Below are 14,455 nucleotides of genomic sequence, written 5' to 3'. Positions count from 1 at the left end.
TCACTCTTGCAAGTGATTTTGCTGACCACATCCAATTGCCTGCCTTGCCTCAGGCTAACAGTCCTGTCCTGGCTTTCAGGGTTTATAATCAGACTTCTCAGAAAACCTAGCCCCAGGACAAGTGGGACATTGAACATTATTTGCCTAGTTAGAGCTAATACATTCAGGGTGCATCCTCCCAGCGCCACAGAGAGCAGGACAGCCAAGATGCTGGGGCAAAGCTGGATGTGGGAAAAGCACATCCAGCACTGCATTCAGCAAATGCTGTGATAAACTTATGTGTCAGACATCCCTCACACCCAGCTGGTGCTGCAGGCTACAGTCTGTCCCACTCTGCACAGATATGTTAGCAGAGACATCCCTTCTTCAGGTTTTAATACCAATGTTGCAAAGTGCCAGATTTACCTCTGAGGCTTCAGCAAACCCATCCTGCTCACAGTTAAACAGACCTTCCTGCCTCTGTGGTCTGTGTAGTGATGATACATTTTTTTCCTCATATCTCTACAGTCTAAATCATTCTTTCACATACTTTGCTGGTATTGAAATGATCTTTTCCCTACAATTTTCTTGACTCTGAGTCAATCAATCTCAATAAAGCATTTAACTGGAAAGAGCCAGCCATTATAAACAGACTGCAGATCTAGCTCAGAAGCAACAACAAGGCAAGGTGTGGCGGGGGGAACTGCAAGAAATTAAATACTTGAGTTATTTATAACCCAAAGCCAGCCGCCTGCCCTGGAGGTTATTCGAACCAACTCAACACTTGAGGGTGAAAGGAGCAATGTTTTGTTAGCTCTGAAGAGCCAGTGTGCTTGATAAATAATTTAAATACTGAGTGAGATGTTGATCTGCGTCACAGCCATATTGACCTGGGAGAACTCTACTGAAATTTGCAGCATAATAATGAACCCACTGTGATTCAACCAGAAATCTCCCTCTTTATCTCAGAGAGCAGATGAGCCAGTCCTCATTTGTGTCCCACTGGATGAGAGCCATTATCAAAAGCAATAAGATAACCTCATGCCAGACAAGCACATATGTCCAGAGCAGGACTGTGCACCAACTTAATGGGCATGTGCTTGTGCATTGGGCTGGGTGCTCCTGTGTGAAACCCTGTGGTGCAGGTGGTGTGTGAGAAGGGTCCTTGAAAATGCTGAATTTAAGCAGATGGGAAAGAGCCACTATGTACATGGACAACGAAGGGAAAACATCTGGTGGCTTAATGAAGAAATTGGATCCACAATCAGGGTTCAGCCCTACAGGTATCTGTGAAGAATTTTTAAATTAATTAGTGTAGTAATGTTTCAGTGTAGGAATTACCAGTGCTTGCACCCCACAGTCTTGGGCTGGAATGCACACAAACTGATTTTCACCTTCCTCCTCTTTTGCCACAACCCCCAAGATTTTGGGTTCTTTACTGAAGGGAAATGATGGAGCTGACAGCACCAGCATGACAACTGCTAAGATGAGCACTAGGGTAGAGATGCCCAGGAGAAAAAGAAGTATTTGGATCCATTTCTCTGTCCCCTCTTCCCTGGGAGACTCAGGGGGGGCTCTGTGTAAGAAGCCTGACAGCCCTTCATTAATTTCTTGCCTTCCTCAGCACTTTCCTTAAACAAACCCAAAGTGCTCTGATAAAGCATTTTAAGGCGAGCAGACAGCGCTGTGCATGCTGAGGCACTGGCAGGCTGCTCTGGAGAGAGAAATAACTCTCTTCAAATTGCACTGTACTAATTACCTTGGCAGAGGTACAAGAGTACAAGTTAGGACTGCTGTGATTTATAGATGCTTGTGGCAGCAAAAGGCAGGGGCAAACTGCTGAGCAGCACAGAGCTGGAGGGTGACAACCCTGCAAGGGGGGAGCACAGAGACACGAGTCCCAGCAAGAGCCTCAGCCTCTCCAGAGCCTTTCATTCCAGCTCCTCTGCATGGCTTGAGTATCTACACCTCTGGGGAATCAGCCTCCCTGTCCAGGAGGTCACTGCAGCCCATGGTGATGCACATGGAGAAACAGGATCGTGGAGGAGGGCACCAGAACTGCTGGGAGCTGGGCACGGGGCAGCAAAAAGCCTCTTTTGGCACAGCTTTTCTCTTGCTGGGGAGAGGTTGGGAAGTGTTAGTTGCTATTACAGGTCATGGGCAGGGAGATCCCCCCAAACCTGAGATCAGGCTGAGTGCAGGGCAAGGGCTGATCAATCCTGACTTGGCCAGGGATGGGATGAACCTTCTGCAGGGGGGACCCAAGGATGTTCCTCTGGGAGGCAAATCAGTGAGGACCTATGCCAAAAATCGAGTGAGAAGGGAGCAAGCCCTGTAGGTCAGAAGAGGTGGCATATGGGAGGAGAACATTGGGGCACTCTGGCACAGGAATGGGTTGAGAGACAAAATATAGGCAGCTTTGCTGTCCTTTCCCTTAAAAACAGAGTTTATGAAGACACAGAAGTTTTAATGTTACTTTAATGTTTAACATTATTGGTTTTGCAGAAGGGATGGGAAAGCCCCAGCAAATCAGCCTATCGTGCAATTTATGGCTGGAGGAAATCTTGCTGGACTTCCAGCAACTGGGCCACTTTCCAAAGTCCATAATGAGTTTTTGGTTAATTCTTACAGAACGAAAATCCCACTGACTTCATTTCCATCTGCTGGGACATTTCTGTGTGAAAAAAATGACCTCACTATCAGAGGTTCTGCTGCTTTTCTTTAGATATGCAGAAATGCAAAAATAACCCCTCTGTCTTCGATGTGAAAAAATCCTGCACTGTCCTGGGGGAGTTTCAGACAGCTATTAGTTGTCATCATTTTCTTGCAGTTTCACCAAATAAGAGATTTTCAGAATTATTTAACAACCTTATCATATAAGCAACAGATTTTCCCCTAAACTCCTATTCCCAGTCTTGCCTTAAAAATAATGGGATGCAGATAAGAAAAACACAGGTGGATGTACAAGAGAAAGATATTGCCAGAAGTGATTTCAAAAAGTCATCCCGAGAGCACAAGAGGAATAGCAGGAACATTTTGTCCTCACCAGGCAGAGAAAGTAACCCCCTGTGAGCTCTCATTATATATTGGGGGTGATATTAAAGGCTAAATAACTCATTCACATGGTCAGTGTCCAGCCTGTAAAACAAGAGCCCCCAGGGTGAGTTTTACAAACAATTTTACAGTTAGATTAGAACAAAGAAGTCAGTAAGTGCTCAAAGACCTGAGATGTATGGTGTGGGAAGTCATCCAAGTGCTATTTATAGGGATAAACACATGTATTTTTTCTGTGTATTTCAGGAATGGTCCCACATATTGGCTGACACTGGTTCCCCCACAAAACTGGACAAGGGCATATCAGCACAGGGAACCAAAGACAAATTAAAAAGCAAGCAATGAGGAATGACCATTTGGGATTGTCTTCCCAATGTTAGCTGAGTTTTCCTGAGCAATCCAACATGCCTGTGTACTCTGCCACCACTATTTCTCCTTCCAGTGCTAAACAAGTAAGTTGTTCCTCATTTTCTTGCTCAGGCTGGTGTGTAATGCTAAGCAAGCAAGATGACTGACCACTTTTTCCCAATGGATGACTCCAGGGTGATGGTGGAAACTTCTTTTGGCATAATATACTTTGCACTGTCCCTGGCTAATCCTTCCAGACAAACATCACTGATGATTCATGGACATCTACTTGAAAATCAAAAGCAGCTCAGCAGCAAAGTGTGAAAGTGTGATCCAAGATTTATCTCCAGATATGTAATTGTTTATAAACAATAACAAACCAGTAACTCTCTTGTCCTAACAGAGAACAGAATCAGAAGAAAATTCAAGACAAAATGTGTTTGACTTGTTGCAGAAGACTATGAATAAGCAGGGGCTGAGGCAGAGCATTCTGTGCCCTTAGGTTCTTTTCCAGCTTTGAAACATGATTTTCTATTTTTTGCATAAATTAACTTAATCCTTTCTATATAAGGTATACATGTAATCAGCATTTTAGTTCTCCAGGCTTTTAGAACCCCTTATGTGACCCAGAAAGGTCCAAAATCCAGCTGCTGGGAATCCAGTGAAGTCTCTAACTCTTCTTATGCTTTATATTTTTAAGCTGGACACATTATCAAAACTACCTTGTGATAAGTGGAAAACCGAGCTCAACAGCGAGGCTGTTTCAAATTGAGAAATACTGCAACTGGAATAACAGGAAATTTCAGGCTCTAAAATTAGTTTTTGTGAATAATGACTTCTCATGCAAAACAGGTTTTGATAAAAACTCCACTGGTGCAGCCTCTGCAATCTGACTGTCATTAACGAGAAGCATTAGAGATTGGCACTGAAACAAAGGTATTCTTTCCCAAGACATCCTTGCACATCACGGAAACAAATATTTCTCTACAGCATCAGTGCCACAGAAACAGTTTGTTCTTCCAGTGTCATAAACTGAGGGCTCTCAAGTGTGACTGAGCTTGCGTCTGGAGGCACTCAAACCACTTGCAGTAATATTAGCTCAAAGCATCTTTAATTTATGCCTGGCTTCTGTGTTGGTTTCCCCTGAGTTTCCATCTCCTTAAATGACAACAGTCTGTCCAGAGTGGCAGTGAGGACCTCTGGGAGAGGTGAGGAGTGAGGCAGGACATTGGCTTGGACTGCCTTGTGCAAAAATGCGTCTCCAATTGGTTTAGGCATTGCAAGGAGCTCCAGCTGTGTGGAGCTGCAAATGGCATATCCGGATGGATGCAGTGACATGCTGGAATTAACTCCTGCTCAGGGCAGGATTAACTCCCAGCATTGCACCAGGGTGGTTATGCTGCTGGTCCTTGTGGCATCTCAGTGCCATGTCACACTGGGAGCCCTCTGGCTCTGTTAGCTCTGGTGGTGTGGCACTGCTGAGACCACAAACCTACGAGTTAAAGCCCTGCCCATCACTGCTGGTGTAAGACACCCCAGCAGGGCTAAGGACCCTCTTCCTCTCTCTCTTTTACTGTATCTCAGACATCCACATTTTTAGGAGACCACATCTGCAACTTCTGGCTATTCCTGGAAGCAAGGATGAGATCCAGACCAAGACTAGGACACGTGAGGTGTGGGCTGGCTTTCTAAGATCACTTTGCACTCAGCAGAGGTGGAGTCAAGGGAGGCTGGAGAGTGATGTAAATGAATCCTAAAGCAGATGAATCCACGCTGTGAAAGCAGGGCTCTGAGCAGGGAGCAGGCTGTAATCCAGTCACCTCAGCCTGGGCATCTCATGCTATTTTAACATGGTCCATGGTCTCCAGTTTGGATCCATTTGCTTCTCCAGAAGGAAGGTCTCTGCAATGTCTTACATCTGCCAAATCCATGTGGCTGCCCTGGACACCCCAGCATGGCACTAAATATGCAAGTTTAGGCAACTGAGCAGCACACCCTGGTGAAATGGCTGCTTGCATCCACCCAGGCTGGGTTGAGGTGCCCAGTGCCTCTGGAGAAGCAGAAGTGCACAGGGCCCCTGATGCCATGGACTGTGGGGGGCTAAGCAAAGGAGTCCTGGAGTGCTGCTGATTATTACAGGAGCTGAAGGATGTGGCTTACACATTGAAAGAGCTGCTTTGGTCTCAGACCCAATCCCACCCAAGCTGTAAGAGTCTGGCAAAGACATTAACAGGCTCCTTCTACAGCAAGGCATTATTGCTGTTCATTTGGACTGCACAAAATACAAATCAAGACCTTATTACCTGAAGCACAGAAACCCTGAAAAGGTTTCCTTGTCCTACAAACAGGCATTCATAGAGGCTCATTCTTACTGAGATGATTTAAGCCTTATGGTTTGGGAATTCCCTGTATAGCAAAGAGGGAATTAAAATTTGAGGAGTGTGCATGCCTTGCTTGACAAGCTGAACACACGCTGATTTGGAAAACAGAGCAGGAAACAGAGCTGAACCTTGCAGAAAGAGCAGCCTTGCTTAGGAAGGGGAAAGGATTGAGGAGGAGATTAAAATCTTCCACCTGTTGAAGAAATGTTCATAAACTGGGTGTGGAGGATACATTACTTGTCACTGTCTCACCCCTATTCCTCAGCACAACACGTGAAAGCAACAAGTGAAATTACAAATCTATGAGAAAAAAGGACCTTTGGCGCATGAGCCATTGAGACATGGCACTGACAACTTGGAAAAAAGCAGAGCCAGATTTATCTCCAGGCAGCCACATGCAACAGTTCACAGCCCTTCCATGGGCTGCCAGATGGACACATATTTTCACGGTGGATATTTGACCATAAACTGAACCCATGCAGTGGCTGAGCCTGGAAGTGAGGCAGAGTAGTGTTATCTCCCACCTGCATCCTCCTTTCCCTCCTCTCTGAAGCTGGAACTCAGCGAAGTGCTAAAAGAGCATCAGAAAAGACTCTGTGTCCTGCCATGGCTGGCAAGGACTGATTGAATCAAAAATCCCAAACCCTAGGACTTCCATGATCTGGTTTGCTTGTGGAAAATGGTAACTTTGAGCCAGCATGCACCATCCTCACGTAAAAGAGCACTAGAGAATGGTTTGTGAAGCAGTCTCTGAGGTATTTTGGCATGTCTGAGCTCTTCCTCACTGCTGCAGCAGGTCCCGCTGGGCTTTGAAACAAAGTCAGAATCAGCATTGTTGACTTTTGCTTTGTTTAGCAAAAGCTTTTTGCATCCTGCTATTGATGGCTGCTCCAAGAGAAATCCATTCCCATTTAAGTTTTGCACTCAACAAGTTTTCAAATATTCATGTAGATTAGAAAGTCAGTCATAAAACTAATGTTTTCAGGCAGGATTTTGGTTTAAATAAATAAACAAACACACATGCAATAAATAAAGCCTTCCTATACTATTTGATATAAAACCCCCCTATTTTGGGTAGCATATAATTTATGCAAATGTAATGCAAATGTAGAGAATGAACATTACACAGAGTGGATAGCACAGCAATGAGGTATGTCCTGGCAAAAATATTTCTACAGCACCATCAAAAAGTTATTCATGTTGACAAGCCATGAAATGTCTGCATAAGGAAAAAGGGAACAAAGTAGGAATGCTTTAATGCTGTGCCTCACTGGAGCTGCTTTTTCCTTCAGTCTTGTATAACTGTGACAGTTGTGTAAAAGGGAAAAATAAAAAAAAAATATAGCACTGGTAATGCTGTCAGGAAAAGACATTTGTTTCTGTGACAGCTCTGTGAACACAGCCAGATTTGTTTCTCCTCAAAGTCAATCTGAGCAGGGGACACAATAACTTCAATAATGTCACAACCTTGATGAGCTCACACTACTGCACACAGTGTGGCTCTGGTGGGAGCAAGGATTTTGGCAGTTGAAGGGAGCTGGTTCATTTCCTATCACTTTTGCCCAAATTTCAGTCTTTATGCAACTGGGATGTGTCCAGGGCACATGTTACCCTGAGTCACAAGTGGCAGGGATTAGATATTTTGCCCCAGGCTAAGCAGGTAACTCCATGGTGGAAGAGCAAGCTGCAGGTCCCAAAGGTGCAACACTGGAAAACTCATGAGGTACTCACAGGATGTAGGCAATGACCCCGATGGACCAGCAGTCCACGGCTTTGCTGTAGGGCTTCTGGGCCAGCACTTCAGGAGCTGAAAATAGAAAGCCAAACAAGCACATGTTATAAGATCAGACATCTGGATATGGTCAAAAGGCAGGACCCTAAAACTTGAAGCTCCCCAAGACCTTGTTTTGCTCTCCACATACAGACCTTGCCCTTGCAAACGTCCTGAGGTTTCTGAAGGTCATATTCTCACGAAGAAGGATAACTCCTAAAGCGGAGTAAATTCACCTTTTTTTTTGTCTCCAGGCACAGAAAACAAAACAAAGCACAGAAAAATGCATGAGAGGCAGAGGGCCATCACCTCCCTGTTTAGGAGGAAAATGAGGCCAAGCTCTGCACGGGTGCAGAGATGCACATTCTCCCTGAGAGCAGAGCAGGGAGTTCCAGAGGCAGCTCAGAAAGGGCAGCGAGTCAGGGAGGAGATAAGCTACATCTGCAGGAGAGGAAGGAGAGCAGTCACCATTTCTTCCAGCAGCTGCCTTCCAAAGCCTGCTGGATGTCAGAGTCAGAGGAAGTAATTTGTTCTTCTGCCTCTGGGAACACAGACACCTCAGAGGCAGAAATTAAGACCATTCACCATAATCTGAATTTTGCTATAAGTGAGAGCCTGGGCATTTATTGAAAGTCTTTGTGGATGTGCTTTCCTATCTTACACTACTGAGACTTAAAGAGGTGCATTTTTTGTTTGGGGTCCTGGAGTATTATGTTTTCCCTGTTGGGACCTTGCAGTGCAAATGCTTAAACGTAAATTTTAAAAGCCTGTGACCCTAATATTTTTCATGTAAAGAAGCTTTTGCTTTTTTCAAGGCAAAATGTCCACAATAATGCAAGAAATCACTGATTGTGGCATTCCTAAAGCAGACTTGCCACACTGGGTTTTAAAAAGCACAACATTTCCTTTGAATAATTTGGAGTTCAAATGCTGGGAAAAAGTCATGAAGTCGCAAGTCCCGACAAAAGTATTTCTTGGGAGTCACACCTTCCTCTGCTAGGAGTCTCCCCAACATTAAAGCAGTTAGTTACTTGAAGAAGAGGAAAAAACAAATTGTGAAGCACAGAGATATATTAAAACCTGAGCCCCACATTTAGTTTCTACATATGCTCTGTTGCAGTGGTAGGACTCTTCAAAGACTTATCTCCTTAACCCAGAAAAATCAACAAAATCAAGGTCAAAACTGCCAGCAAGGAATGGAACAGGAAGAAATAATGAGAAACAGAAAAGACTTTCCAGTGCTTTGGCATGAGGGCTCATGCAGGGGACTGAAGAAAGACAGTGCACAAGGCAGATCAGGGCATCCAGTTGGCATTTCCACAAATGCAAGTGATGAAAGGCTCAAATTTCACCAGGGACATGTCGCAAAAATGAAGAAAATTGTGGGTAAAATTATTGCTGACAGCCAGATTATGAAGACCCTTGAAGACTGGGATATGCCTCAATCTGCAGCACAGGTTAAACTCCACCCCTATCTTCAAGTCATCCAGCAAATTGGGACCACTTCATGTATAAGCAATGAAAAGGATGGATCTGTTCACGTATTGCTAATCCCAATACGCTGCTGGAAACTGAATATTCCAACATCTACCCACCATGTGCCAAAAGAAGCTTCTTTCCACTGTCCCAAACACAAGTGGCTCCTCACAGACCCCAGGTGCTTGGCAGAAACCTGCATCTCAATTCCTGAGAAGTCCCATCCCTCCTTCCAGGACATGAGCATCCTGCTGCAGTCTAAGACAAAGGTTGGAATGTTCTCACTACAACAGGGGACAGAGCTGTGGAAATACAGACAACATCTACAGCTGGTGCCTGAAATGTAATTCCTTTCCCAAGAGCTGGGTCAGGGTGTTTCTGTTGGCTTAATCCAGCAGGGGGGAATTTGAAGGCAAATTTGGGGTAAAAGAATAAAGGACTGGAGAAGCATCCTACATAGCCTGCCACTGCCTCACAGATAACTTGGCAAACTGGAGCACTGGCAAATTTACATTTTCTTTAAATAAAACAGTTGTTCCTCAAAGTTGCCCAAGACAACTTTCTGAGGTAATTCAAGTATCTCTTAATCTGACTCTTTCCTTCTTGATTCATCAAAATTTGCCTCCAAGTTTTCCTCTAAAATTACCATGTTTTTCAAAATGTTCATCAAATAGGGTTTGTGAGACTGTAACTAAATTTTCTGACAAAATATGAGGAAGAAGGGAGTTAATATTCTCCTGTCTTTATGTGATTAGATGTCTTCCAACTCTCCAGTCCTTCCAAATTCCCAGTATTTTATTCACATTTTCTTCTACCTTTGTCTGTCTGCTCCTGTTTACATGATTTTCAAGACTGGTAAACATTATACCTCTCATAGTTCCCAAAGAAAATATTATGCAAATGCCTGCTGAGTACCAGTGAGCTCCTCACATTATACAGATATGCCACATTAACATAACAAAAACAATTCTGAGATGATGGGATGTGAAGTATATAAAGATTCTCCCTCTTAAAACATCAAAGCTGGGGCATTTTTCTCTGTTTTAAAGTAGTGAAGAGCACTGATAGCAGTTGCTGTGGGTGGCAGCTCTGAAACAGGTAAGAACAACACAGATCCAAGTCCAAAGCAAATGTGAGGCTATTACCTCTGCTTTGGTAAATGTTAATGAAGAAAGGAAGGAGGTTTAAATACTTCTTTCAAGGCCAAATGGCTGCTTTTGATTTTTGTTCTAGTGAGCAGACATGCAGCAGGAACAGGACATAGCTCAGCATCATCTGTCTCCGATATACAGAAAAGATGGAAATATTTAATGAGCTGAAAAACAAGTCTGAGGAGCTCTCAGGAATGACAGCAGATCACTGCCAAGAGGCAAAAGCAGGAGACACAATGAAAAAAATCCAGGAGCTGCCTGCATTAAAGGATCAACACAGACAGCTGGGGAGACAAAACAGCAGAAAGGAGAAAGCCAAATCTCCTGTTTCTGGCTCTGGGGAGATGCCAGCTGAGCAAAGGCTTCCACTATCACACATCCCTAGGGAGTCACTGTGGGCTCAAATCATATACAGTGGTCATCCAGACAGGGAAATCAATGGAGCAAACCTCGACCCTTCCTTCACATCCAGGAAGGTGTTTCAGGCTGAATCAGCATTGCTACCAGTGCTGAGTACAAAGTAGGGTAGCAGTTCTAGAGCCTCATTCCACCTGCAGGTACATGGAGATGTGCTTTCCAGGCCTGATGATCCTGCTGTCGTACAGCTTGTTTTTTCTGGGTTATGTTTTGCTTTCAATAAGAGAAAAAATTCAAAGGCTTTCTTCAAATGGAGGTTTTAAGTACAGACCAGAACATTTGGAACTTTTTCAGAACACCATGCCATTACCCTCAGAGAGCACAGCTATTCTAATAAGCTCCCTAAAAATGCAGCTGCTGGGTGCCAAAAACTGCAATCCATGTTCCTGCAAAGAGCTCAGGTGATGGGGATTGCTCTGATACTTTAAGCCTGTTGATCACACTGTACAAGTCATGAGGGTGCCTGTTCTTCACAGCAGCCTGTACTGCACACGAAGAGCCAGCCCAGCCCCTCTACTGAGAGCAAAACCTACAAAGTCTCCTCCTCACAGTGCAAACAGTCTGAGATGCACATGAAGCAGCTTCACCACAAGACCAGTCCTTCTCCCACTGACTGGGATGAAAACAACTTCTTTCTATTTTTCACACATTCCTCCAGTGTTCATCTTGTCCTGGTTGGATGAAGTTTGGGGCTGTTTCTGAAGGAGAGAAGGGTTTCAGTGCAGTATTGCTGACTTCTTGTGCTCCTGTTGTTCCTATTTCATGTTGCTGAGTCAGATTTAGATATCTGCCATGGGTCATAATGTAGTTTATGTTCAGCAGAGAATAACACAGCTTCATGTCAGGATATGGCAACAGAGCTGAGAAATTGTGCTGTCAGATACTTCTGCCTGAGCAAACCCTGTTCAGAGTGATTCCCATGTTTTATTTTTACTTTATTACTCATGTTACTGCCTAAAGGCTCCTGAGGTAGCTTATTGCTAATAAGGATATTCCAAAGGCTTACTGAGTATTTTCCTACCTTTGACTCAAAGGATACTAAATAGGTCAAAATTTAAAGTGGAAATCTATTGCTTACTTAAACGCTGTGGCCTTTCACAGGGCTAAGAGGCACACATGGCTTTGGTGAGATCTGAAACTGCTACTGGATTTCTGGTGGAGCAGAGATGAAAGTTGTGAAATGGCCTTTCTTTAAAGCACTACAGAAAGTGAAAACAGTGAGTGAGGTGGGGTGTACAGGGACCAACCACATATCCAGGATCCAGCCCAATTTGTATGACAGGGAAATACAAGAAAATTTTACTTGAAGCTGGATTGGAACTCAGAGCAAGAATTTTCAATCTCAGTAGGATTAAGATATTAGTCAGCCACAAACACAGCTCATAGTTCAGTGTTCCTGTGAAAGATCAGATTGCCCCAGACAGGCTTTCTAACACTTTTTTTCAAACTTTTCAAGTGTCTTGAAAGTCTAAGTTTCATCTGCAGAAGTAACCAAAGCTTTTGAGGGACCACCCCTCATGGAAAGTCACTCAATGAGACCCAATTCCCAAACATCCAAAATCTCTTTAGAAGAATATGCTGAGTGACTGGAGTCTCCTCTTGGTGGGTGCCCAGATTCACACACCTCAGGGATGGCTCATTTTCAGGCAGGTTTGAACAGCTCCTCCATCAAAACTGAGTAATTATATAATGTGAAAAGCTGACCAGCCCAAATCCATGGTGGGTAGAATTATAAATCACTCATGGCTTATTGGGATCTTGCCCATAATCATACACATCACTCAGGGCTTTGAAAACACCACTTCTTCTCCACATTAGACAATGGGGTGAGACCCATACAGGTCAGTCCTTACACCTAATTTGCAATGAAATGAGCCACACAAGCTGCCTCACCTTTCCCAATTCAGGTGCTATCTAAAATTTGGGTGTCTCTTCCCAGCTCATCACTCAGACTCTTTCCATAGAAAATGGGGATAAGAATGGTAAGCAGATAAGAAAATGCAAGACCTTCTTAGAAGAGGTTGTATTGTCAGATCCCCTTTTCAGTAAGCAAACATTTAGATTGGCCTCTTAACAAAAGTGGCTCAGATAATTGGGTTAAATTGGGTTAAATCCTAACCATCAGCTTTTCATCACAGGGCCAAAATTTTTGACAAAACTCCTGAAAAAATAAGAACTCAGAACTGTTGACAGTAATTTAATCAGTAAGGCAGAGCTTTGAAAGCTAAAGTGTTAATGCACTGCTGGTCATGGACATTTTAGATATAGTCTAATTTGAAAAGTAATACTTTGATTTTCAGAAAGAAAGCTCATATTTGTTAAGGAATTAATTATAATTACATCCTTCCTTATTCAGTAAATTTCCAAAGCACATAAACAGGGATTTAGTGTCTCAGATACTACTGTTCTTTGTAGATGAAAATAATAAAAGTTGAGATAAAAACTGAAACACAAAGAGTTGAAAGTATGTCCTGATCAGGGAATTAGAAATGACAGGGGAGTTGCATACTTGCAAATACTTGGGCAGCAGACATGAGCTAAGATCAGGTCTGCTTCTGAGTCAGGAGCTTTTGCATAGTGGGATCTGACTGGATCCATTTCTGGAGATGAGGTATAAATAGTAGCAGATGCCAATGACTTCTTAGCAGAGCCCTGGGTGCATTTGACATGTGATATGTGCCTAATTCTCTTCCAGCAATTTAAAAACTAAATGGTTAAACTGACAAAAATAATCAATTCTAATAAAATCTTTAAAAAGTCAGGTGTTCTACGTATCTTTGAAGAAAAGCACCAGGAAATGAATTTTAAGTGATGGATTCCTGAGTGTTACTTAACCCTAGGTAAAATATGTGGGAAAGAATACACAAAACACAAAAAGAGGTGGCAGACAGGGCACTTCATGGGTCGGGACTATGGCATTTGTCTACCCCAGCCTGGCTGAGGACTTTTATTCATGCTGTGCCATTAGGAGGAATGACTCTTCCATTGATTTGAGGGCATTTGGCAGGTGCTGTGAATTGGAGTGATACTGGAAGGCACGAAAGCTTTTAGATGTGGGCAAATTGCAGATCTTGTAACACTCAAGGAAGACCATTTGTGGGCATCACCACAGTGACTGGCAACAAAAATGTTGTGTGCTTGGAATATGTTTTCCAAGCAATGTATTATGTTTTAAAAAAAAGTACAGCACTAAAGAGGAGCTCTGCCCTGTGCAGGGAAAAAAATAGAACAAATATTTAAGGATGTTTTTTTGTGAAGAAGGGGGAAAAGTATTGTCAGTACTTCAGAAATAAGTGGCCATGACCCCTTGAACAGGGATGAATAAATCCTGCATTCAGCAAGGTAACAACAAGCCTGGAGGCACTTGTGCAGCTATCAGAGCCCAGACCACGAGTAATGAGAGCTCTCAAACATCTCTCGAAGCACTACAGCTCCTGTCACAGGCTCCAAGAGCTTCCTCTCCAAAACACAAGTTTTGTTTTGTAAATAGAAACATTGGGAGGCCTCATGAGATCACTGAATGACCAGGCAGAGTCACATTACCTCATTTTCATCAGCACTTCAGCAAACATCATCTAAGCTTTCCTGTGTCTTGAGACTCATTCAAGTCAGTGCCCATTCCAGGGCAAAATAAAACACGTTCATTAAGGACGGAAGAGCTGACAGCAAAAGTTATGAAAATTGCTGTCACAGCAAAATTCCTGCTACTGCTTTGGAAGAAGATTTCTAGTCTGGTGTGATTACACAAGACTGCTACTTAGAGTGTCTTAAAATAAAACGATGGGTTGAAGGCTTCACAACAGGAAAACACAGAAATCTGTTCCTTTTCCTGATTTTGCTGGGATAGAGTAGGTCTGTGCCATGTGAAGACAATGCCC

At 43.4% G+C, this 14,455-nt stretch overlaps 1 protein-coding gene across 3 annotated transcripts in view; it reads right to left on the bottom strand.

Moving 5' to 3' along the window:
- Window positions 1-14,455, bottom strand: part of CAMK1D (calcium/calmodulin dependent protein kinase ID) — a 209,881-nt gene that overhangs the window by 23,297 nt on the left and 172,129 nt on the right. For all 3 annotated transcript variants that reach the window (XM_085082821.1, XM_085082831.1, XM_085082839.1), the window contains exon 6: window positions 7,494-7,569. In XM_085082821.1, coding sequence (XP_084938947.1) covers window positions 7,494-7,569 — 76 coding nt within the window. The remainder of the gene's footprint in view (window positions 1-7,493; window positions 7,570-14,455) is intronic.

This window comes from Lichenostomus cassidix, chromosome 1Aa, assembly GCF_008360975.1.
Source record: "Lichenostomus cassidix isolate B80296 chromosome 1Aa, HeHo_3.0, whole genome shotgun sequence".
Lineage (NCBI taxonomy): Eukaryota > Metazoa > Chordata > Aves > Passeriformes > Meliphagidae > Lichenostomus > Lichenostomus cassidix.
Note: the sequence above shows the minus strand (reverse complement) of the source record. Positions and strands in the feature narration are given on the sequence as shown.